Here is a 24,179-nt window from a genome sequence, read left to right as displayed (position 1 = left end):
TGCAGAAAACAAAAATCATGCTAAAGTAGTTTTGATCCAGAAAATATTGACCCCTTTTGACTGGGAATAAATGGCGCAAAAAAGATTTTTTTTAAAAAAAAACAATATATTATTTTGTATCATATGAATACAAAACAATGGATTTTCGTTTCTTTATCCTTTCAAATTAATGTTTATAAAAATCATAATTTACTATCACCGTCCATGCTTAAAAGACGGTGAGTCGGAGACTTTGAGTAACCTTGAAGAGACGGCCAGTGTGGCCAATATTATACACATAGTTCATGCATCACTAATTACCTTGATCTGGTACTAAGGCTTCACATGGAAATGTACTCAGTCCACTTTTCTAATACCTGATATTTCACATATACCAAATACACAAATAGTCTAACGGGGGTAACTGATAATATACAATACACAGTCATTAATAATAAATGTTGACACTTGAGAAAAATACGGAGAACTACCTTCGTTTGCCCTTGTCATAAAAGGGCCTTCTATGAAGACTAGGATATATACGGCATGGAGACCTATATGTAGTCATAAGCCAATTCCAAATACTTAACCCACGTCAAGATGACATAAAACGTAGGTCACAGTGACATTCTTTGGTTGCAATAGTATGCCATTTAGGTTGAAGTGGCGTATAAATACGAATTATATATCAAATTATCAAGTTTCAGTATTCTAATATGAGCGGATTCAAGACATGATCATTGCACGCACCCTTTTGAGCAAATATATGGAATGGAAGTCACAGAAACCTATATTTGCACCAAGGGTCAAGGGCTTCTCAAGATGCAGCCACTCAACAAGTGTCATGATTCAACAGAGAACTGTATGCATACAGCATGCCAAAATAATTAAGTCGCAATCATTTTTAGTACCTGACTACAAATGTGAACAACTAAATACACGTGATATCGTAGAAAATACTAATAATCTCGTCCTTCTTCCAAAGGGATTCGCGGTAGTTCAGTTGTAAGAACATCGAGTCAAATAGACGTGGGTTCGATTCCCGCTCATCGCACCAAAATCTATAGTAGTTCAATTGGTTCACTGCAGTCAGGGATTATTAGTATCGTATAACCTATACAATATTGTGTTACAACCTGAACATGTTTTTGTCCACTCGTCCGATCCATCGAGACAATCGTATCTTCCGTCACATACACCATCCAGGCTCGCACACTGGCAATTTTCACAGGAAAAAGACGCCCAAGGACACTAAGAAAAATGAACATTTCATTACCGGAAATTACTTTTCTTACTAGAAACACGAGATATTTTTGGCAGACCATGGCAGCTTACTTCAGATTGTAAGTGAAAAATTAAATTTAATTAATTCTTCTTTTGGTCTGGTTTATGATCTACGCGTACTGCCAATCGGTGGCAAAGCAAAATCAACACTTGTATACACGGTTTCATTTTCATTCAAGATTTTTCTGACTGATTATAATAAACATGTTAATCTGTAATTCCTTCCAATTATGTCTTACGTACCTGAGGTTATATGATTTTGGACTACATACTTCGAGAAAAAGTTCTGAGATCGCATTTGTTCAAACGTAGAAAAATTATATGAATATAAATGGCTATTGATGTTAACCACTGCTTCAAAGTCTCAAAGGAAAGTCGGGTACAAGAAGTCCTAAAACTAGTCATCGGTGTTGAAAAACTGTTTAAAATATGGTTTGAAAAATATTAGTTGTTAATTACTAGATTCATTCTGGGATCAATAATATTGTCTACTTGGAGACTAATATTTTAGGTAATATCGCAAGTTACAACCATAAAAAGACAAATATGTATTGAGACGACCATTAATTTATGACGTAAAAATGTACCGAGACACCGTTAATCGGTGATAAGTTATAGGTGATCAAAATCAAGACATACGTTAATCTATGATAAATTATAAGTAATCACATATTTTGACATTTGGGCTATACTTGTGACCGGCAATAGTTGATCTAAAGAAACAGAAAACGCGATGTCAAAGAAATTAGTGTTTCGATTATCATTTAACGGTAAAGAGAATTTCATAGAAATCTTCAACAAAGGACTTAGTATGGTTAAGAAATAATTTAAACGTGTGATGGCAATATTTAAATCTTGGCCTTATCTGGGAAATTAACAAAAGTAGCTCTAAATAAATGTATATTCAAGGCGAGATTTATTGGATAACTTAATATCAGTAGCTCTAAATAAATGTCTATTCAATGCATGATTTACTGAATAAATTAACGTAAGTAGCGGTAATAAATGTCTATTCAAGGCTTGATTTATTGAATACATTAACATCAGTAGCTCTATTAAACGTCTATTCAAGGCATGGTATATTGAATAAATTAACGTAAGTAGCGGTAATAAATGTCTACTCAAGGCCTGATTTATTGATTCAATTAATGTCAGTAGATTCAAATTAATGTTTATTCAAGCCGTGATTAATGGAATCAAACAACATAAGTAGCTCTAATAAATGTCTACACAAAGCCTGATTTATTGAATAAATTAACGTAAGTAGCGGTAATAAATGTCTACTCAAGGCCTGATTTATTGATTCAATTAATGTCAGTAGATTCAAATTAATGTTTATTCAAGCCGTGATTAATGGTATCAAATAACATAAGTAGCTCTAATAAATGTCTACTCAAAGCCTGATTTATTGAATAACTTTACATCGGTAGCTTGAATAAATGTATATTCAAGGCGTGGTATATTGAATAAATTAACATTAATTGCGGTAATAAATGTCTATTCAAGGCTTGATTTATTGAATAACTTTACATCTGTAGCTTGAATAAATGTATATTCAAGGCGTGGTATATTGAATAAATTAACATTAATTGCGGTAATAAATGTCTATTCAAGGCTTGATTTATTGAATAACTTTACATCTGTTGCTGGAATAAATGTATATTCAAGGCGTGGTATATTGAATAAATTAACATTAATTGCGGTAATAAATGTCTATTCAAGGCTTGATTTATTGAATAACTTTACATCTGTAGCTTGAATAAATGTATATTCAAGGCGTGGTATATTGAATAAATTAACATTAATTGCGGTAATAAATGTCTACTCAAGGCCTGATTTATTGAATAACTTTACATCGGTAGCTTGAATAAATGTATGTTCAAGGCGTGGTATATTGAATAAATTAACATTAATTGCGGAAATAAATGTCTCAAGGCTTAATTCATTAAATACATTAACATCAGTAGCTCTAATAAATGTATAATCTATAATGATGACGATAATGTAACGTACCACGTGCTCACTTTCAAACCTCTCACCATTGCTTCAACTTTTTGATGGGTTTATAGTTTAAAAATCTACAAATACATATTGTAGAATAAAATGGCTTTCTACATGTGAACACGAAGCTACGAAAGATATAAAGATAGAAAGAAAGAAGAAAAAGAAAGAAAGAAAGAAAGAAAAAGAAAGAAAGAAAAAAGAAAGAAAGAAAGAAAATTACTTTCTTAATTGGAACACGAAACTACGAAAGAAAGAAAGAAAGAAAGAAAGAGAAAAATAAGAACAGAACGAATGAAGGAAGAAAGGAAGGAAGAACTGTAGAAATTAAAAATCAAGATAAATGAAATATACCTAAATGATGTCAGTACATACCGTTGTAGAACAGTTTCCAGTCGAATATAGATTCGTTGTGGCACAGTACGCTTGAGGTTCCTGTGATACTGCACGCATCATGCACAGCACACAAAGTTAGAAAAAAAATTGTTATCTCTACATCCAAACGTAACAAATGAATTGCAATACACTCAGTTTCGTTGTGGCCACTATCAGAAAATTATATCCGTCCATCCATCCATTCATCCCTCCATCCATCTATCGTCCGTCCATCCGTCCGTCCGTTCGTCCGTCCGTCCATCCATCCAAATTCTAAGCATAAACTCGTTTCTGTTTTCATCATAATGAAATTCACCAACACACTAGAACAATAATTATGATCGGAAAACTTTTTCAGTCACAGCAACGAAACATATCGACGGTGTCAAACCGCTAATCGGAATTGTTTCCAAGATTGCACGTAAACGGATCTTTTTTGCTATTTTTTGTGGGGGACGGGAGAACCCCTACGGTCACTGAATTGTAGACAGAACCCGATATTCCCTTTCGCATCTCGTAAGACATGCCTATTTAGTCAACAAATGGAACCTGGGATGGGTCGAGTTGGTGCTGAGAAAGTCATGGACCTTTTAGAAGAGCTAGATTTATGTTCTCAATTTGAATAAATTTTAAACTTTTCCTCTTTATCTCCGTTACCAATGTTTTTAGGATCACTAAAATTACGTCAAAATGTATAGCCAGGATTGGATTGAATGACAACCCTATTTCTACATACAGACGGACGGGCATGCATGCATGCATGCATCCATCCATTCATCTATAATCCATGCATGGATGCATGGATGTATACATACATACATACATACATACATAAACACACATACACATACACACATACATACATACATACATACATACATACATACACGAATACATATATGCATACATACATATAGGCAGACAGACAGACAGACAAATGTACATACACGCATACATTCATACACAAATACATACATGTATAAATACATACATACATACATACATACATACCGGTATTTATATTCTACGCTGGTAGGAATCTAGGTATTTTACAGCTTTGGTCTGAGTGTGTTCAAGTTTTCATTGCTGATCATTTCGAAATATTTACCCTATTGATGGTAACATATTAGGGTGTATAATGTCTGAAATTCAGATGAACATTTCTTATAATTCAAGCGAAATTTAAATTATTTTTGTTACGTATATTGGATATAAAAAAAAATATTTTTCAATTCAATTTTTGTAAGTTTAAAAAAAAAATTCTTAATGTCATTATATGTCAAAATAATGTAGTTTAGTTTACAAGGAACTTGATATTTATTCAGAAAATAGTTTGACCTTGAGGCTTCAGTTGCAAACATCTATAGCTGACCTAGTTCCCGACCTTGATTTCGGAAATCGCTGAGACAAGCAAACAACTTTTTATTTTTATCTTATTCTTAGAGTAAAACGATTGGTTTTTGTCAAGGTGATACTGGGAATACATGCTTTTAGACGTAAATACTTCTCGAAGATTCTGTGAAGTTGACCCTCATCCGGGAATCTGTTTTGCATTTCAAGTTACTGTATAATCTTTGTTTATAGAGATTTTTTCAGCTGGGCTTCTAAACACTGGGACGTAAAGGTTGTGTCATTTTGGGAATTACATTTTAATTTTTGTTCAGATTATTTGGATTCTAAAGGATAATTCTTTTTCCTGGAAATTTTTGAGTGTTCATACAGAATACGTGGACAATGACATTTATTTAAATTTTATTCGGAATTCAAGCACCGGAATATTGTTGTATGTAGTTCACAATGGACTGTACACATCATCTCTATACTGACTAAAGTATGCGTCATTGCCATCCATCTTGGATTTTTCGTCGGGAGTCGAACCTGAATTTATTAGAACATTTCGTTACTATGACTTCTAAAATTTAATTCGTGGGTTATTCTTGGATTAGTTTTGGATTTGATTCTTAAAACCTTATTTTAGTTTTTATAGTGGGTTTTTTTCAGGGAAAAAAAAATTATTTATTAAATGTTTCAAAGCTTGTTGTTTTCAATCTTTCTTTGTTACTGTTTATCTGAGCGTAAACACTTAACAATTTGACAAATCGATAGTAACAATTGATTTACGACACAGTTCACATCCCGAATTGTAATTCAGTGGGTCAATGATAACACTAAACCTACCACACAACCACAAGTCACAATTACATAAATCGATAATATAAATAGACCATCCACATAATCGATATGCCATCTTGCAATTACATACATCGACAATAACAACATACCTACCACACAATCCACAGGCCAGGTTGCATTTAGTCTCCATGTTGACGTTGTCCGTGATGCACTTCCCGGCCGCTGCATTTGTCACACACGTGGACAGGGTGTTGTTACAATTCGCTACAATGAGATACGAAAAAGACCATTGCATATCACGTGCTAGCAGATTGTAGTGAGACAACTGTTTTTTCATCCTAATTATATGTCAGAGGAATGCGGCACATTGTTCAGATAGGTACGCATTGGTATGCACGAATTCTTTCAACAATTAGATGAAACGTGGTTAAATAGTTAATTCCATGCGCGAAACGCTTGCAGATAACCTCCTTATAATCCGTACCTAAATTTACTTCACACTATTTGTCCTAACCCTAAACTACATTTATTTAAAATATAATCAAACAAAGTTTATGAAATACCACATCAAGAAATACAAAAGTGTAAGAAACCAGCTTAGGCTTATTTCGAGTTCTCCCAATTAGTCTTTACCTTGATGAATAGATTTGACTTGAGAAATGAAAGACAAGCAACACATGCATGTAAATTTGATACTAGGAACTAAAACATTCAGGTAAACGTGTGCATTCCACATTGTATCAGTATTAGATAGCAATTAGCGAAAATTGATTGTAGAAGCATGTTGCTACATACTAATAGACAGATACGAAAAATGTTGGTGTTGCATGGATTCGGGATAGGGCTAATGATACGACGGTGTGGGGTGGGATTGCATTTTGTGTGAGTGTGTGTGTGTGATTAGGGTTTTTAACGTAGCTTTAACAATTTTTCAGTCATATCGCTACGATGCCTGCAGTGCGGCAGTTTATAGTGATGTCCAGCACTGGGGCATCATACCGTAGACATGTAGCATGATGTCCCATCCAGTCACATTATCCTGACACCATGCCGACTAGTCCTAACACTAACCTCTTAATGCTGAGCGCCAAACGAGGAAGCTGTAAGTACCATTTTTGTAAGTCTTTGGTATGACTCGGCCGGGGATCAAGCCCACGACCTCCCGCATCCGAGGCGGACGCTATAACCACTAGGCCACTGGAGCGGTTCTTGCATTTTGTCTTCATCTCAGATAACCAGATCATGTATGATCGCTGCATGAACATGCATACAATGGTTCACACCAGGGACACCGTTGCAGTGACCTTAGTGATTAGAGCGACCGCCTAGCATGCGTGATGTCGCGGGTTCGAATTCCGGGCAAGTCATACTCAAAAGCTTATAAGAATGTTACTAACAGGTGCCTCGCTTGGCGCTCAGCAGTATTAAGCCAGTGTTTGGATTTGTCGGCCTGGTGTCAGGATAATGTGACTGGGTGGGACATCATGCTACATATGACGCCCTAGTGCTAGACATCACTATAAATGCCACACTTCAGACATGACATCGTAGCGATATGACTGATTAAATGTTAAAGCTACGTTAGAAATCCAAATCACACACACATACATACACATGGCACATCCTAATTTATATATTAGAATTGGCTCTTTAAATCAATTTTAAAAAAGGTTTTAATTAATACAACTAATTAACATATTACCACACAATGAGTTTAAAAGTAGGTCACAATACAAATTATCTAGAATAACCTTATACAAGAATTTTCGTTAGATAGGATATTGTATTTGTGGAAATGTTTCTGCCATCAATCTGTGACCCTTTGGACAGGACGCAGTTCAGCCAGTTGGTGTATTTAAAGACTGTATCCCTTTCCATTTTTAAATTTTTAAAAAAAATGTCAAGGATAAACATGCATACAACTCATAATTTAGTCATTTCATTCTTCATTCATTTGCCAGGGATCTATACCACTGTCATCTTGTTCAAACCTAAATAAATATAGTTTCATTACTAACACGGTACACATATTTGTGTGGACGAGTCTATTCTTACAGACAACATTGATGGTGTATTTAGCCGTCTTCGGTAGGCTCTGAATAATTCCTTGAAATTTACACAATTTTAGAAGTTACTTCTCTTGCACCTTTTTTATTTTATAAAAATGTTTTAGAAATATTAAAACTAGACATTCAACCGACAAACAGTTCACTGAAAATGGATTGTCCTACGAACCGGAAAAGAATGAGCAGTCTGTCTGCTTAAAATGACAACTTCAGTTTGGCAATTTGGTTTGAAACGTGAACAATATGATAATATTTGGGACCACCTGGTGACAATATTAGGGGCCACCTGACGATAAATCAGGTAAGAAATTGTAACTTGAATAATGAAATGTCTATATCCTGTGCACTTAATTTGACCTTGATGCTTTTTGTTTTTAAACTAGGTAGGGGATAAAAACCTTTGGGGTGAGGAATTAATACTAGTGTATGTCTCATTCAAGTTTTTTTGCATAACAGACTTTTAACTGAAACTTCATAACAGACGCAGTTTCACCAACTTATCACAAGTAAATATAATATCAAAATATTTGAGCTTAAAGTTAAGAAAAACTGAATGTAGTAAATGCATAAAATCAATTATATAATTGTTTTAGTTTTGTCCAAGATATTATTTAACTTTACTCATATGAGAATCTAATTGGTCATCACACAACGTGATAGGTTATGTCTAGCTCGTTTGTTATACCTCTTGTAGATAAAACGTTTTATTTTGTTATTTTTAGGTGAACCTAAACTTACTTTCACACTGAAGACCCCCATAGCCAGGTAGACATTCACACCTGCACGTGGCATTGTTGAACGTGCCGCAGTTCAGACAGCTAGTGTATTTACAGGCTGTACATGTCGGCCCGGTGTACGGGTTGCGACACGATGTGCAGCGAGTACCAAACCAGTGATCCGTACACTGGCAAACACAACTCGTCTCATTCAGTATTCCTCCGTTGTAGCAGATTTTGTCACAGGTAGTGCTGCACGTGGTACCTAGAAAGCGAACAAATGGAGGTCAATCAAACATATATTTCTACTAATGTAAATTTCAAATGTAATAATGAAATTCGCTTAAGAGTTTAACGTTGTTTTTTCTGAGTTTATCGTTGTGGGCGTTATAGAAGCTGTGTGAGTCGGCAACTGACAGTTTATACCACGATAAACTCAGGAAAAAACAACGTTAAACTCTTATAATTGAAATTTCAATAATTCGTTATGATTTTTGTTTGCATCATTAAAAAATATAAATCTTAATTGAGCGTAATAATACATGTTTAGGGTTTTCTGTTACGTAGCTATTTATAGCATTCGGGATTGTCCTGTTTGATCGTAATAAGGTCATCAAAATACCAGTCCTTCAACCAATGGAAGCCAAATTTATTCAATTTAAAAAAAAAAATTGTTAGAATGTTCTTTTCCTTTAATGCTTACTTCGTGTCTGCCTTCACTGGCAGTGTTTATCTTATGCTGAACACGTGACTCTATTTATAGAAGTGGGTATTCTTTGAAAAGTAGTTCTCCTTACAGTTCATACAGAAATAAACGCAATTCATTTTGATCACGTGATAAAATTCTCACCAATGGAAATGTTACTTTCCTTTACCCGCTAATGGCATTGTAGTTATTATATATTAAATCATGCAGACTCCGTACCTATTATAAATTTATACATTCAGCAGTCATAAAATATTGTGGTGCAAGTAACAGTTTTGTCCGTGATAAGTGTTAGGCGGTAAACGTATTAGACGTATTATAGGACAGCAATGCTTTTTTGAGTTTGAAAGCAGTGTCAGCTATGGAAGTTGTCTATTAATTAACATTCATCCTAAATATATATAAAACGTTTGTACCCCAGTATTTCTAAACATATCACGATATCTACCACATACTACCGCAATTCTATTAGGGAACCTCAATGTAATCTTCTGAGACCGGGCCCTGACACTGTTTCAAACAAACGTTCTGTCTGTCAATAGCGGGAAACAACATAATGCTCTGATTTATAGCAAACTGACACCATATTATGTCCATTATATTATCTGAAAAAAATAATTTTCTTAAGCGAAAATCAAATTAAAAAATTTAGCTCTAAAGAAGCTCGCAGCCCCCACCTACCTAAAAAAGGTAGTCATTACCTTATGGCATATAACTTTTCTATGTTGTTGCGTATATTTGATTTAATTATATCTGATTTAATACAAATTTATTTCAATTTAATTGATTGTCAGTTTTAAATGTTTTTATTATTTTTCATTACATGATATTGTAATGTAAATTTATTCACTAGAGATGATAATTTTTTAGAAAATAGTTAGACCTTGACTGTTAGTTTATAAACACCAGGTGTTAATCTAAATCCTGACCTTGTTTCAGAATTTGTAGCAACCTTCGTAAACAAGTTCTATTTTATTTTAAAATGATTGGTTGTTTCCAAGGTCATGATGGGACCTTGTCTTTAAGATCTTAACAATTTTGTTATTTATTTCTTAGACTAAAAATGATTGGTTTTCGTCAGGGTCACACTAGGTAAAAAGTATTTGCTTCTATAAATTTCCAGAAGATGATCACGTAACACTTGTTAACGTTTTAAAAAGCCCATTTAACCCATATTTTGGAGATATAATATTGTGGAACAGGGACAGTTTTTATGTTTATAAAAATGTATTCAGCTATCAGAAAGCGGAGTGATAATTTTTATTTCTACAAGGAACTATAGACTTCAACATTACACATTGCAGTATACGTCATCGTCCTCCATCTTGGATTCTTCGTCGGGATTCGAACGTGAAATCAGAAGAACATTTTGTTATTATGGCTTCTAGAATTTTATTCTCGGATTATTTTCGGATTATTTTTGGATTTGATTCCATAAAACCGTAAGTTCATATTATTTTCATTTTTACAGAATTTTTCCAGGGAAATAAATTATTGTAATTTTCAAAGCTTTTTGTTTTCACTCTTTCTTGTGTTACTGTTTATTCGAGCCTAAACAAGTGACATAAGAATGTGTGTTTGTTTTAATTGTTGCATAAGGTATAATCTAAAATCTGTAACTTTAGTGAGTTGATTAAGTTTACACTGTAGTAGACACTGTGGAAAATACATTGAGCTGACATTAGAGGGTTTCTTAATAAATATAGGAAGTGTTGATACTGAAGCATACAATATACTGGTTATACTAGTGATATACTAGACAGAGATGCCAACAAACCGGCAAGATATGCATCTGAGAAGAACAGTAAACATAAAACACAGCTGACTCAAGAAATGAGAAAATAATTTTTGGATAAGAGAAATTACGTAAAATCAAACAGAAAGCAACTGCATACCGGAACGTCTTAGCGTGATTCCCGTTCTTACAAAGGAATACATGTCCTTAACACAATAATATGAGCTCGTAAATAGCTAAAATGACATTTTTGTTCAATCTAAACGGTTTCTGACAGACTTGGATTTGAACCGAGTATTTTTCACAGATACCATTTGATACTAATTATCTGAAATATGTTTTCATGTAAAACGAAAACATGCCTTTATAAGCATTCAGTTCGTAACAAGATTACTCAGAAATTCCATGCATTCGTTCGTGACAGAAACTACCGAATTACCGGCGCGCGCGCGCACACACACACACACACTATATATATATATATATATATATATATATATATATATATATATATATATATATATATATATATATATATATATATATATATATATATATATATATATATATATATATATATATTAGATAGATGCAGAGAGAGAGAGAGAGATTACCATAGTACCCAGTATTGCATATACAGCCACACAAAGTTGAATTCCACACGCCGTATACACAGATTCCAGTACAGGTACTACCTGTAGAATACATTAATATACAATACAGTTTGTAAAAGAAAAGAAAACAAGTAGTTTGTCAATGTTGCAGGTCAATTAAAACGTAAACTGCAATAATTGGTTTTCAGACATTGAATATTTCGTCATTACTGCACCTTTGTTTTCGTATTTTCGATTTTGTCATAATTTGGGACAGAAAAATCATCTGGTACAAAGAGGTTATATTATTTACACGGTACGGAATTTAATGGTTACGACTAAATCCAACATTTACATGGTAAAACCGCCAACGGCTTCCAATTTCATTTGAAAAATTCTCTCTGACCTCGAAGCAACCGTCCCATTGGATAATTCGATCTGACTCCTTAAATGATAGTTAAATTATATAAATTTACATCTATAATTAGTATATAGTGAAAACTTCCTAGCTGTCTAACCATTAATGAGTCATGCTACCATAAAATAAGACATACTTGTAATTTACACATAGTATTGCATGCCATTGTTAATCAATCGATTGGAGTTTAGAAATAATTATATATAAAAAAGCACAAACGATCGGACGAAAGGTTGTGATAGACAGGTGGTGCTTGGTGATTTGTAGATTAGACTGAGATGAGCTCTACTTACTAACACTGGACAACGGAGTTGAGTAACCATAGTAAACACCCGTGTTGCTGTTGTTTGATTTTTGGTACAGCTAAGGAATAAAATGGCTTGAAGTGAAAATAAACATACGTATTCTATTTATATGATGACTTATTTCATTACAAATCACTAATAATATTAATGATACTTGTTTCGACAGCAACTGCCGTTATTAATACGACTTGCTTACAACGTGGCGTTATTCAACTTCGGTAATGCGGTATTACTAGAGGCGTTGCCAGTTATAATTTTGGCGCCAGTTGGAATAATAGATCATTAAATTTTCTTCTTTGTCCTGGGCTGGGACTACATGCTATTAGTTCTGATGAAAGACAAAGGAGAGATCTTCTATGTAATGACTACACCAACATAATTATTTTGGTATTACATTGTGTATTTATTTTGAAATAAAGCATACATTTAATTACTTTGTTTTTTATAGTGTATTCCTTCACTATTAAGCCTTAGGAAGGAGAACGAAATGAGTATAGAATAAAAAGATTATTGCATTTGTATTGGAAAATATGAACTCGTATTTTTTTTAACTAATACAGCACTCCCATGGTCGCGCGGTATTACTCAGAAAAAAAACTCGTTCATATTTTCCCATACAATTGGAGTAACTATAAATATATACAGACATGTCGTTATTACATTATGCATTCAAGACATGTCGTTGTTACATTATGCATTCAAGATATGTCGATTTTAATCATACATTCAGTTCGTTGCATCTCCATTAAATATTAAATATAGTTCTGTGAAATAAACTGCAATAAATTCAGGAAGGATGGATCTTTAGAAATACGTGAAATTTAAAATTTCAGTGTTTTTCTAAGTGACCTATTTCTCGCGTCTCTCTCGGCACACCCATCCACACCCATATATATATATATATATATATATATATATATATATATATATATATATATATATATATATATATATATATATATATATATACATGATGGAAAGATGAAAAGATTTATGTGTTCAAGTGAATCCGTTTTGAAAGCCAAATGCATCAAAGATAATTGAAACGCATTAGATTTGGTTCGCATTGAATAAATAAGGTTATAAATTAAAAAATATGAAAGGAGACGTGTTGGAAGGAACTTGTACATGCCCGTTAATGTTTCGTTAGTTAGTAAATGTGGGCGTTAGTAACTTTAACTGGCTCGCGCGCGCATGTGTGTGTGTGTGTGTGTGTGTGTTCCCACTTCTTTCTTTGGTTAGTAAGTGTGAGTGTAGGTCACTCAAGAAGGAGTGCATTTGTATTATTTTTATGCATGACTTGCAAAACTGTAAACGTTTGTTATTAAAGTTTAAATTGTTGATACTAATTTTAAAATGTTGGCATTTGTTTAAATTTCTCTGGCGATCAAGTCTATCCTAAATTCGCTATAATTAGTATCTGCCAAGTTCCACGTTTGGTTCGACCTTTTAGTGTTACTCTTAGTCTCTGTCAGACGTTTAAGATTCGTCCGTATTATTTCAGTCTCTGCTAAAGTCTTTAGTAGTTGCAAAATTGTCTTACTACTAACTGATACATTTAAACGGATTTGTTTCAATCTTCGCTAAAGTCCGCGACAATTTCAAAATTTTAAGAAGAGCACTTCTACATTATTTTTTCGTTGTCAGTCTCCGCTAAATGTCATTGACAGTTTCGAAACTTTATTACTACTTTTATGTTACGATTCATTGTCTTAAACTAAATAACAGAAAAGAGGGAAAACAAAAAAGTTTTGCAAAATTCAAGAAACAATTTATTTCATTAGAATACATCTTGAAAATTTAGAAAGAATTTACAGTATTGTGCAATAAATCCCATTTAATCATAAAAGTTTTATCACAAGTCCAAATGTGTAAAGTTCTAATTGAATTCTAGTTGTGTACCAAATACGTTCCAGTACTGAATGTGTAAATATGCTTGTAGTTTTGGACGTGTTTACGTGTCTGTGGCCTGGAGTGTGACGATGTCTTTAATGTTTCACAGAAATATAATCCAAAATGTCTTTCTCCGAATCCACTATAATTCCAAATTAAATTTTCTGTCCAAGAATAGTATTGAATACTTTGTAATTCCTGTGAACAATAACTGAATAAGTTAATCCATCTAAATAAAAACTGAACGCCAGCAGTAAGATTGATTCTACTTCAGATATTACGGTAAGCATGAGTAATGTCTAGATAAACTAGATCATATTCCTCTCTACCTGGTCCAGGTCGCATCTACCATTTTTCTGAAAATACTCTGTCACCTAATGGAACTTGATTTTGGACAGGGTCAAATGTAAAGTACAGATACAAATAACATTAAGAAAAACCAACAAATAATACAGGTTAAATATAAATAAAGTTTAAGTTAAATCGTAATTTTATATATTTTTTTACTGATTTGATTTCAGTTTATGTTAAAGTCTGTGACTGTTTTGCCATTTTAGTACTGCTCATAATCTATAACCGTTCTAATAGAACTTTTTATTTGGGGACGTATCGGCAAACTTCATTTACAGTTTCGTAATTTTAGCATTACTTTTATTAGCTGCATTTTAGGGTTAATATGAGTTGGTTCCCTTTATTAAAATTGGGTATAACATCAGTACAAATGTACAGACATCATCAGCATAATTCGAGGTATAGGTGATGCTTTATATATAAATCTCAGATATATGTATAGAATCACTCGACATCAGGTCACTAGATACGGTGTGTTGATAATATAATGTGGATCGATGGTTAGCAGATGGCTTACTATTCCTCTACAAACGACATATTGAAGGTATAGTGTGGTGTGCTGGATAGTAGATCACTGAGTATTCGTCACTACACACAGCTTTTCATGATACAGTGCTGGATTGGAAGATGACTGAATATCGATGACTACACATGGCGTGTTCGAAAGTAAGTATAGTGTGTTGGTGACTACACATGGCATATTGGATTGTAACTGTGGAGTATTGGTCACTGAACACAGAGTTTTAATGGTATAATGCGAGGTTTATAGTAAATGACTGAGTATTGATAACTACACACGGCGTGCTGATGGTATTGTGTGGGATATTGGTCAATACACATGGTGTGTTGATAGTCGATCACTAAGTATTTTCAACATAGAGACGTAATGTCAAAATCCCGTTTTGTCAATGAAGCGACTTATATTACTGAGGTCAACAACTTCTAACAATGTAACAATTTAGCCCCTTGTGATGTCAACAGCTTCAAACAATATAAGAGCCAGGCCTCAGTTTTAAATTTGCGTTGTGCCCTATACTGACCCCCGATGTAAACCTACGACATAATGTTAATTCTCCTTCTGTCCTCATGTGTCCAGTATTAATATTACTATACGTTCAAAGTAATTTTGTAACTAAAGAATTTAATGTTATTGTTATATAAACTACATCATTGTTGAAAGGACCACATATAAGATGCCTCTTTACATCCGAATAAATAGAGAAACGCACATTTACAAGGCTGACATAACCATGTTAACATACGCCGCAGTCCGAGATCAATCAAAATAAAACAAACTAGATATCAATTATTACAGTATTTCAGAGTTGTTGTCTAAACAAATAAGCAGAAACATATACCCTGGAAACGTTATATCTATAGTAGGAAAGAGTGGAAATGTGACATAACGGGATGCTCACAAGGAGATACTACTACTCCTACTACTGCTGCTGCTGCTACTGCTAATACTACTACTGCTGCTGCTGCTGCTACTACTACTACTACAAATAATGCAGTTTATCTTAAAGAGTCAAGAAGTATTACATTGGGAATCATGTCGTAATGCAGTGCCGGATTATCAAATAGGCAGAGTAGGCACCGGCCTTGGGGCCCCGCGAAAACGGATCAAAATAATACAGATAAAATGTATCAGGAAATAATTTGCGAGAGTGGGCCCCAAGATTTCGACTGCCTAAGGGCCTAAGGGCCTCCACAGGGTATAATCCGGCACTGTCGGAATGTTTTGCAAACAAGTCATGTGTGAATGTGTGTGATCATGTATTTTTCTTCATGTTTGACTGACCCCTAAACTCTAATTTTCATAAAAAGCTGGTGATGTGAAAGGTCAGATTCATCACATCAAGGGCTTTTCCTCGAACGGTAAACTTCGCGGAATGTGATTCCGAGAATTCAGAGTATCAACATGTTCAGATCTGCACATTGGCTGGAAGTCCTTCCATCTTCTCAGACAACCACATTCGTAATATCTCTGGGCGTCACATTCGAACCAGTGCAAATAATATGGCCTCCGTACAAATGGTGCAGCCATATTTTAACCATGTCATTCAAGCAATGTGACCATAAAAGCATTGCATTTAACTTGTTTTTGTTTGCTTTGTTCCGAAAGAGGAAGACCCGCGATCTGTTGCTGTTTAAACATATTTTATTGCCAAAGAAAAGAGACGGACATTTAACAATACATGTACAGCACTGGATGTTGCAATCGAGGTCAAGTTAAAGATTGGTGTGTGTGTGTGTGTGTGTGTGTGTGTGTGTTTGAAATGTCTCTTTAATTTCTGTGGTTTGATCTGCAATGACTAATACTACTATATCACAAGAAGCATCGACTCGTATACGGGACTGTGTGCTGAAACCTATCAGAGGTTGAATCTACACAACAGATAATGTCGGGTTATCTTTAACCTCAAGAATAATTTGCAAACTAATACAGATAATTTGTTTTATACAAAGGTGTGTTGAATACAGAAGTGTGTTTCATGCAGAGGTTACTTACTTTTATAAGAACAGGTTCTGTTATAGGTCCAGTGGAGTAGAGATACTGACCAACAAAAAAGAATGTCCAAAGAGTGCCCGCGAATATTGTTGGGTTAAGTCGATTGTCGTATATAAATGAAGTCGTGACCCATGATGCTACAACGGCTTGACTATCCTTGGTCCACAGCTCTGTGAAAATTAAGTCTGATTAGACGAAAGCAAGGCAGCGTCATATCTTTTTCATTTCCACGGCGACGTTTCATTATTATATAAGACGGTCTATTCTCTTGCTGAACCATAATAATTAAACATCCAAGTTTCTGGGCTAGCCCAACAAAACGTATCAACAAGGGAACATAGTACATATACACATATACATTCCTTCCAGGCTACCAACCAATTTACATACCTAACTACCTACCTACATACTTACTTACCTACCTACCTACCTACCTACATGCATGCATCCATGCATACATACATACACACACACACACACATCTACCTATCTACCTACCTACCTACCTACCTACATACATACATACATACATACATCAACGAAAGAGATAACATACATAAGTTATGGGCTGAACAAATTTTGACAGAAACTCTAGAAATTGACAAGCTTTTCTCACATTCTTTCCATTTATAGAATTAAAGACAAATTAAATTTATATTCATTAGGATATTTGTAATAGTATAGCTTTAGATAGATCTCTGTGACTGAAAATAATTACACCGAAAAGGATAAAGGAATTCGTCCATGTGTGGCCATTTACCAACTTTTATCGTCAGGCAATGACAAATGAAATGTTTTCATAGATAACGGATCAACAGAGTGGTAAAATTTAAAATACGGCTGTATAATCACATTTAAAGATTATATAGGTGATTTAGTCAAATTTCAGATATAGGAATCCCAAAACTGCAAAAGTTACTTTTCTAACAATGTTTTTGATTTGATTTATAACACTGAACTTCAAGTGGAATGATTAACTATGTCACGCAGCATTTAATCCCAGATCACTAAAATCGATAAGATATCCATGTGTTCTTATATCACAGACTACAGACATGGTTGAATAACCTGGAACAGATTACAGTCATGGCTTATAAACTATAACAGTTTGCAGTCATTACCTAATAACCTGTAGCATATTACAGTCATTACCTTATAACCTGTAGCATATTACAGTCATGATTTAATAACATGTAGCAGATTAAATTCATGGCTTAATAACCTGTAACAGAATACAATCATGGGTTAATAACCTACAACAGGTTGCATTCATTGCTTTACAATTTGTAACGTATTACAGTCATGATTTAATAACCTGTGGCAGATTAAAGTCATGGCTTAATAACCTGTAAAAGAATACAGTCATGGGTTAATAACCTATAACAGGTTACAGTCATTGCTTTATAACCTGTAACATATTACAGTCATAATTTAATAACCTGTAGCAGAATAAAGTCGTGGCTTAATAACCTGTAACAGAATACAGTCATGGGTTAATAACATATTACAGGTTACATTGATTGCTTTATAACCTGTAACATATTACAGTCATAATTTAATAACCTGTAGCAGATTAACGTAGTGGCTTAATAACCTGTAACAGAATACAGTCATGGGTTAATAACATATTACAGGTTACATTGCTTTATAGCCTGTGCCATATTACACTCATGGCTTAATAACCTTTAAAATATGTATAATAGTTTGATCATTTTCCTGCTAATAATCTTATCCAAAATGTAACCGTTCGGAGTTTTGTTGAACATTTATGACTTAAATCTTCCTAGCTGTCCATACATCATCAGAAGCAGAGTACTATTTCGTACTTTTAAAATTGTCTCAGACGCCCAAAATTTCAGATCTAAAAAGTTGTTGTTGTAGGGTTTAAAGCCATTTTTCAGCACACGATATGCTATACATGGCGGCCAGTATTAATGGTGGAGGAAGAACCCGGGAAAACCCCGGAACGAACCACCGACCCACGAGAAGCTACTGGCCAGCTTTCTCACATACCCACATTGGCTGAATCCGAGACTCGAACCCACGCAGACAGAGGTGAGATGGCGGTGATCCGTAACGGAGAGCGCTTTAGACCACTCGGCCACTCGGAGCCCCTAGATCCATATAGAAGGATAAGTGAAATTAATTGGTGGAACAATCTGAGTTGTAAATCAAACGGAATATTGATATGTCTTCAGTTTCTATAAAATTCTCACAGAGCGCTGCTACTTCTCTCGTATATTTTCCAGCTTTTAGAATGTCTTTTCAGTCTATCCCTAAAAATATATTTAATTCATGAATAAATTGCAACGATTCTTCTTTGATGTTCAATATTTTGTTGCATTATTATTATGAATATCAGTATTATTATTATTATTATTATTATTATTATTTATTATTATTATTATTATTATTATTATTATTATTATTATTATTATTATTTATTATTAGTATTATTATTATTATTATTAATTTTATTATTATTATTATTAATTTTATTATTATTATTATTATTATTATTATTATTATTATTTATTATTATTATTATTATTATTATTAATTATTATTATTATTATTAATTTTATTATTATTATTATTATTATTATTATTATTATTATTATTATTTATTATTATTATTATTATTATAATTTATTATTATTATTATTATTATTATTATTATTATTATTATTTATTATTATTATTATTATTATTATTATTATTATTATTATTATTATTAATTTTATTATTATTATTATTATTAATTTTATTATTATTATTATTTATTATTATTATTATTATTATCATTATTATTATTATTATTATTATTATTTATTATTATTATTATTATTATTATTATTATTATTATTATTATTATTATTAATTTTATTATTATTATTATTAAACTCGTACATTTTCGTTCTGATGAGTTTTGCCAGACAAACTGAAGCAGATGTACCCTGTTTACGTTTGTAACAGTGTTTCAGCAATCCAACAATCTATACTGATGATATTGTTTTCCGATCGCGAGTTCTTATTAAGCATGGTGGTCGGTAGCCATCCTATGTAGAACAGCGTGGACCCTAATCAGCCAGAGCATGTACAACGGAAGGTAAATTTGTACACTCTTCCCACTGAGGTACGTGTTATTCGACATTAAATAGTTTTGCTATTTACTTATATAGATCGACAAGGATCAAATGAGTATAACAGTGAATATTATTCTAATCGGACTGTACCAAATACACTCAATTTTGGAGCATGTGTGGTTCACGAATTGCACGTGTTGCTTCTGAGTGAAGACACGTAGAGTGCATTGACAGATGAAAAACAAATTAGCCGAGTCTGTCTATATTATTTGATCCTTGTGAACTCATATGGGAAACACTACAAGTGGCGACTAACCTATATAGACGTGCTGCATATTACTCCATGTAAAGTAGAACTGTATGTTGTAAGTTCCATTAGGCAGCCAGGCAATATCTGTCCTATTACCTGTAATAATAATAATAATAATACCAGGATAACAATACCAAAAGCAAATTAAAAATTGCTGGAAGATAAGGTTACTTTGGCGACTATTTTACTTCCACTTTAATATGAACAAGACTGAAGCAGTCCGATTTAGAGGCAAATTTCCACCCAAACTACTTAAACATTAACACGGTAAAATAGGTTTGATTCAAATGCAAAATACTGGTCTTACTTCCATTAAAATATTAACAAGGCTAAAGATGTCAGATTCATTGTCAAATCTCCATATTACCTGCACTGAAACATGGGCAGTACTATAAAAAAAATGTCTTAATCCAATACATATATCCAGCTTGTTTACACGTATAGACTAACAATACTATAGACCCCTGATTCAACTTTACATGTATAGACCAACGCTAAGAACTCTGATTTAGAGACAAATATCCAACTCATTAGTATATATCCCCTCAATTAAACATTAACAGGGTTAACAAATATGATTTAGAAGCAAATATCAACAACATTGCCCCTTAAACTTTAATAGGGTGCAGGCTGTCTAATTCAGAGGGAAATTATCGCTTCCATTTATGCTAAAGGAAGTCTAAGAAATCTGATTCAGAGGAAACTCCACATTCTTTCCACTTAAGCATTAACAGAGTTTAAGAAATCTGCCTCACAGTCGGATATCAAGCACGCTCTCACTTATTAACAGCGTTAAAGAGCTTTGATGAAACTATCACCCTCATTTTCACCTGAAATTAACAATGCTAAGGAAGACTATGGGTCACCTTCGGTGGTAGGATCCGTGAATAATCCTTCATAGACATCACACGTCGAGTTATCTCCGCCACACACTCCACAGCCGTCGTAACGCCGCATATTTACGTTGGAATTATCACAGCCGAAGCTCTGCATTAAATGATATACATTATATCGTATTTCAGTATATATATATATATATATATATATATATATATATATATATATATATATATATATATATATGTGTGTGTGTGTGTGTGTGTGTGTGTGTGTGTGTGTGTGTGTGTGTGTGTGTGTGTGTGTAGCCTTGAGTAGATTTATACGTTCAATTTTTGTCTGGAGAAAGGACTTATGGTCTGATGTTCCGTTCCGAATATTTTAAATGATCTTTTATAAAAATCAAACAAATAATTGCATGTTATTGCAAAGGTGTGTGAATATCATATGATTAGTGTGATTTTATTGAATATAAGTTTGAGAGTGATAAAAAAAATACTTTCTTAACAAAGTAGTGCCACGACCTCAAAAACTCGCCCTTATGTTTTCTTTACAAGTTAGGAATTTGCCACGATTACTGTCTTTATGCGTTACAAAAAGAAAAAAGAAAACAACATACAATACCTTTATATTATGTAGGTTTGTTATCCGATACATTAAAAATTGAACTGATAGATAAGGAAGCCTTACAACGCATGATCAAGACCTTTGTTTAGGCATCCTCTTTACAAAAATCTTCTAATCAAATTAACCGCTAATTGTTTCTGGAGTCGTACTAATATGTTTAAATTTGTTGATCTGTTTATGTCTCAAAATTGGAAAACAATTGATGTGCGACTTAGTATTTTTATTAAGTAAATAAGATAAGACGAACTTAAAGCTTGTAATTTTATTTGTCTTTTTTTTCTTCCTATTTTGAAATATATATCCATCCTATATTATCCAGATATGCTAATTCATTAATCGTGAACACCATGCATGTTTGTGTTTTCTTATCAATAATTTGCACACGTACCATTTTCACAAAATATTAATTTGTAATGTTATGCTTAGCCCGTACCATTATCGCAAATGAATAATTCATAAGCACGTATTCCAGTAATCCTAAACTGTTCTAATTGTGAATCTGCGGAAAGAGACGAGATATCCTTGTAGATAGAAGTGATATTTAACGAGATGTGATATGTGTGCATATCACATATCCATTGATAAGTACGAGCCTCCTGTCTCGATGTTAATGTTGGGGGTGTCTTTTATTTTTCACACAATTTCCAGGTAAAATAACTAAAGTATCTGAATCAAAATCAATCACTTTTTGTACTACATTTAACAGCCATCTTTTCATCTGACTCTCCATTCATTTGAGATTTTATTCAGTGTAATAAAGACTTGAAGTTGTAAATGCAGTACTTTTCAGTGATCAACTTTGGGTTCTTTATCGCTTTATTTACACAGAAATTTGGCAGACAGCAAACGTTGCTCAGTGACCTCACAGCTATGTATAAAACGACCACTCTCTTCACCCAAAACTTTCGAAATAAAGCAGTAACTAACAAAGCATTCAAAATATTGAGGAGAAGATAAGGAAGAAATTGGTTGTTTATTTTCTTTTAATTAAGCAATTCTTTAAAGGCTCAAAAATTATAATCCATCTTCTCAAAAATTTAATCATAAAAAATCAATCATTTGAGAAGTTTGTTATATTCTAGAGTGAAGGATTTTACTAAACAAAATATTAAAGTAATTCAAAATATCAAAGTGACATTGATTCCAATCAAACAAATTATATGCAGTCAAACCTTCCTTAAGCAGCTACCTGTAGAAAATGAGATACTTGACGTATTAAAAAAGATGGCTTTCTAATAGAGGTTTATTTCAATAACATTGGTTCCAGAGATTTGGTAAGACGGGCTACATTTTATTATTATATTTGATTTAATTTTATCTAATTTAATATATATTTATTTCAATTAATTGTTTGTCAGTTTTTTTTTTAAAAAAATATATTATTTTTCATTACATGCTATTGTAATGTAAATTTGTTCACTGGAGATGGTACTCTTTTCATAAAAAAGTTTGACCTTGACTGTTGGTTTTATAAAAAACAGGTGTTGATCTAGATCCTGACCTTAATTCAAAATTAGTAGCAACCACGTAAATAAGTTCTATTTTTATTTTAAAATGATTGGTTGTTGTCAAGGTCATGATGGGACTACATGTTTAAGATGTAAACAATTTTTAAATTTTTAAATTTTGTTTATTTCTTAGAATAAAATGATTGGTTTTCGTCAGGGTCACACATGGTGTACGTGATCTTTAACAAGTATTTAATTTCGACGAAGTACTGGAACATGATCACGTGACCCCTTTTAGCGTTTTAGAATACGATATAACATTTGTTTTGGAGAGATATTCTCAGTTAGTTGGGCTGTCAACCTGGAAGTTGCATGTTGGATTTAAACGGATTAAAACGGATTAATTTTGTTTCTTCCTGGAAAATACGTGTGTTCATCTGAAATTCTTAATGAAAGACAGTTCTTATAAGAAATTTATTTAGATTTCCAAAACCGGAGTGATAATTCTTGTTTCTACAAGGAACTGTAGAATTAAACACTACATGTGACAGCATATGTCATCGTCTTCCATCTTGGATTCTTCGTCGGGATTCGAACCGCTCCGGTGGCCTAGTGGTTAGAGCGTCCCCCTCGGATGCGGGAGGTCGTGGGTTCGATCCCCGGCCGAGTCATACCAAAGACTTACAAAAATGGTGCTAACAGCTGCCTCGCTTGGCGCTCAGCATTGAGAGGTTAGTGTTAGGACTGGTCGGCCCGGTGTCAGGATAATGTGACTGGGTGGGACATCATGCTACATGTCTGCGG

At 33.3% G+C, this 24,179-nt stretch overlaps 1 protein-coding gene across 1 annotated transcript in view; it reads right to left on the bottom strand.

The window, feature by feature from the left end:
- LOC149799153 (A disintegrin and metalloproteinase with thrombospondin motifs 6-like) overlaps window positions 1–24,179 on the bottom strand; it is a 122,403-nt gene that overhangs the window by 4,538 nt on the left and 93,686 nt on the right. Inside the window, exons 17-25 of the mRNA XM_089958143.1 lie at window positions 21,330–21,450; window positions 20,470–20,559; window positions 17,068–17,237; window positions 12,300–12,369; window positions 11,610–11,690; window positions 8,577–8,819; window positions 5,926–6,036; window positions 3,640–3,707; window positions 1,116–1,230 (exon numbers count right to left, since the gene is read on the bottom strand). Coding sequence (XP_089814269.1) covers window positions 1,116–1,230; window positions 3,640–3,707; window positions 5,926–6,036; window positions 8,577–8,819; window positions 11,610–11,690; window positions 12,300–12,369; window positions 17,068–17,237; window positions 20,470–20,559; window positions 21,330–21,450 — 1,069 coding nt within the window. The remainder of the gene's footprint in view (window positions 1–1,115; window positions 1,231–3,639; window positions 3,708–5,925; window positions 6,037–8,576; window positions 8,820–11,609; window positions 11,691–12,299; window positions 12,370–17,067; window positions 17,238–20,469; window positions 20,560–21,329; window positions 21,451–24,179) is intronic.

Source organism: Sinohyriopsis cumingii, chromosome 5 (genome assembly GCF_028554795.1).
Source record: "Sinohyriopsis cumingii isolate HCF-2022 chromosome 5, ASM2855479v2, whole genome shotgun sequence".
Lineage (NCBI taxonomy): Eukaryota > Metazoa > Mollusca > Bivalvia > Unionida > Unionidae > Sinohyriopsis > Sinohyriopsis cumingii.
This window is presented reverse-complemented; position numbering and strand designations above follow the sequence as displayed.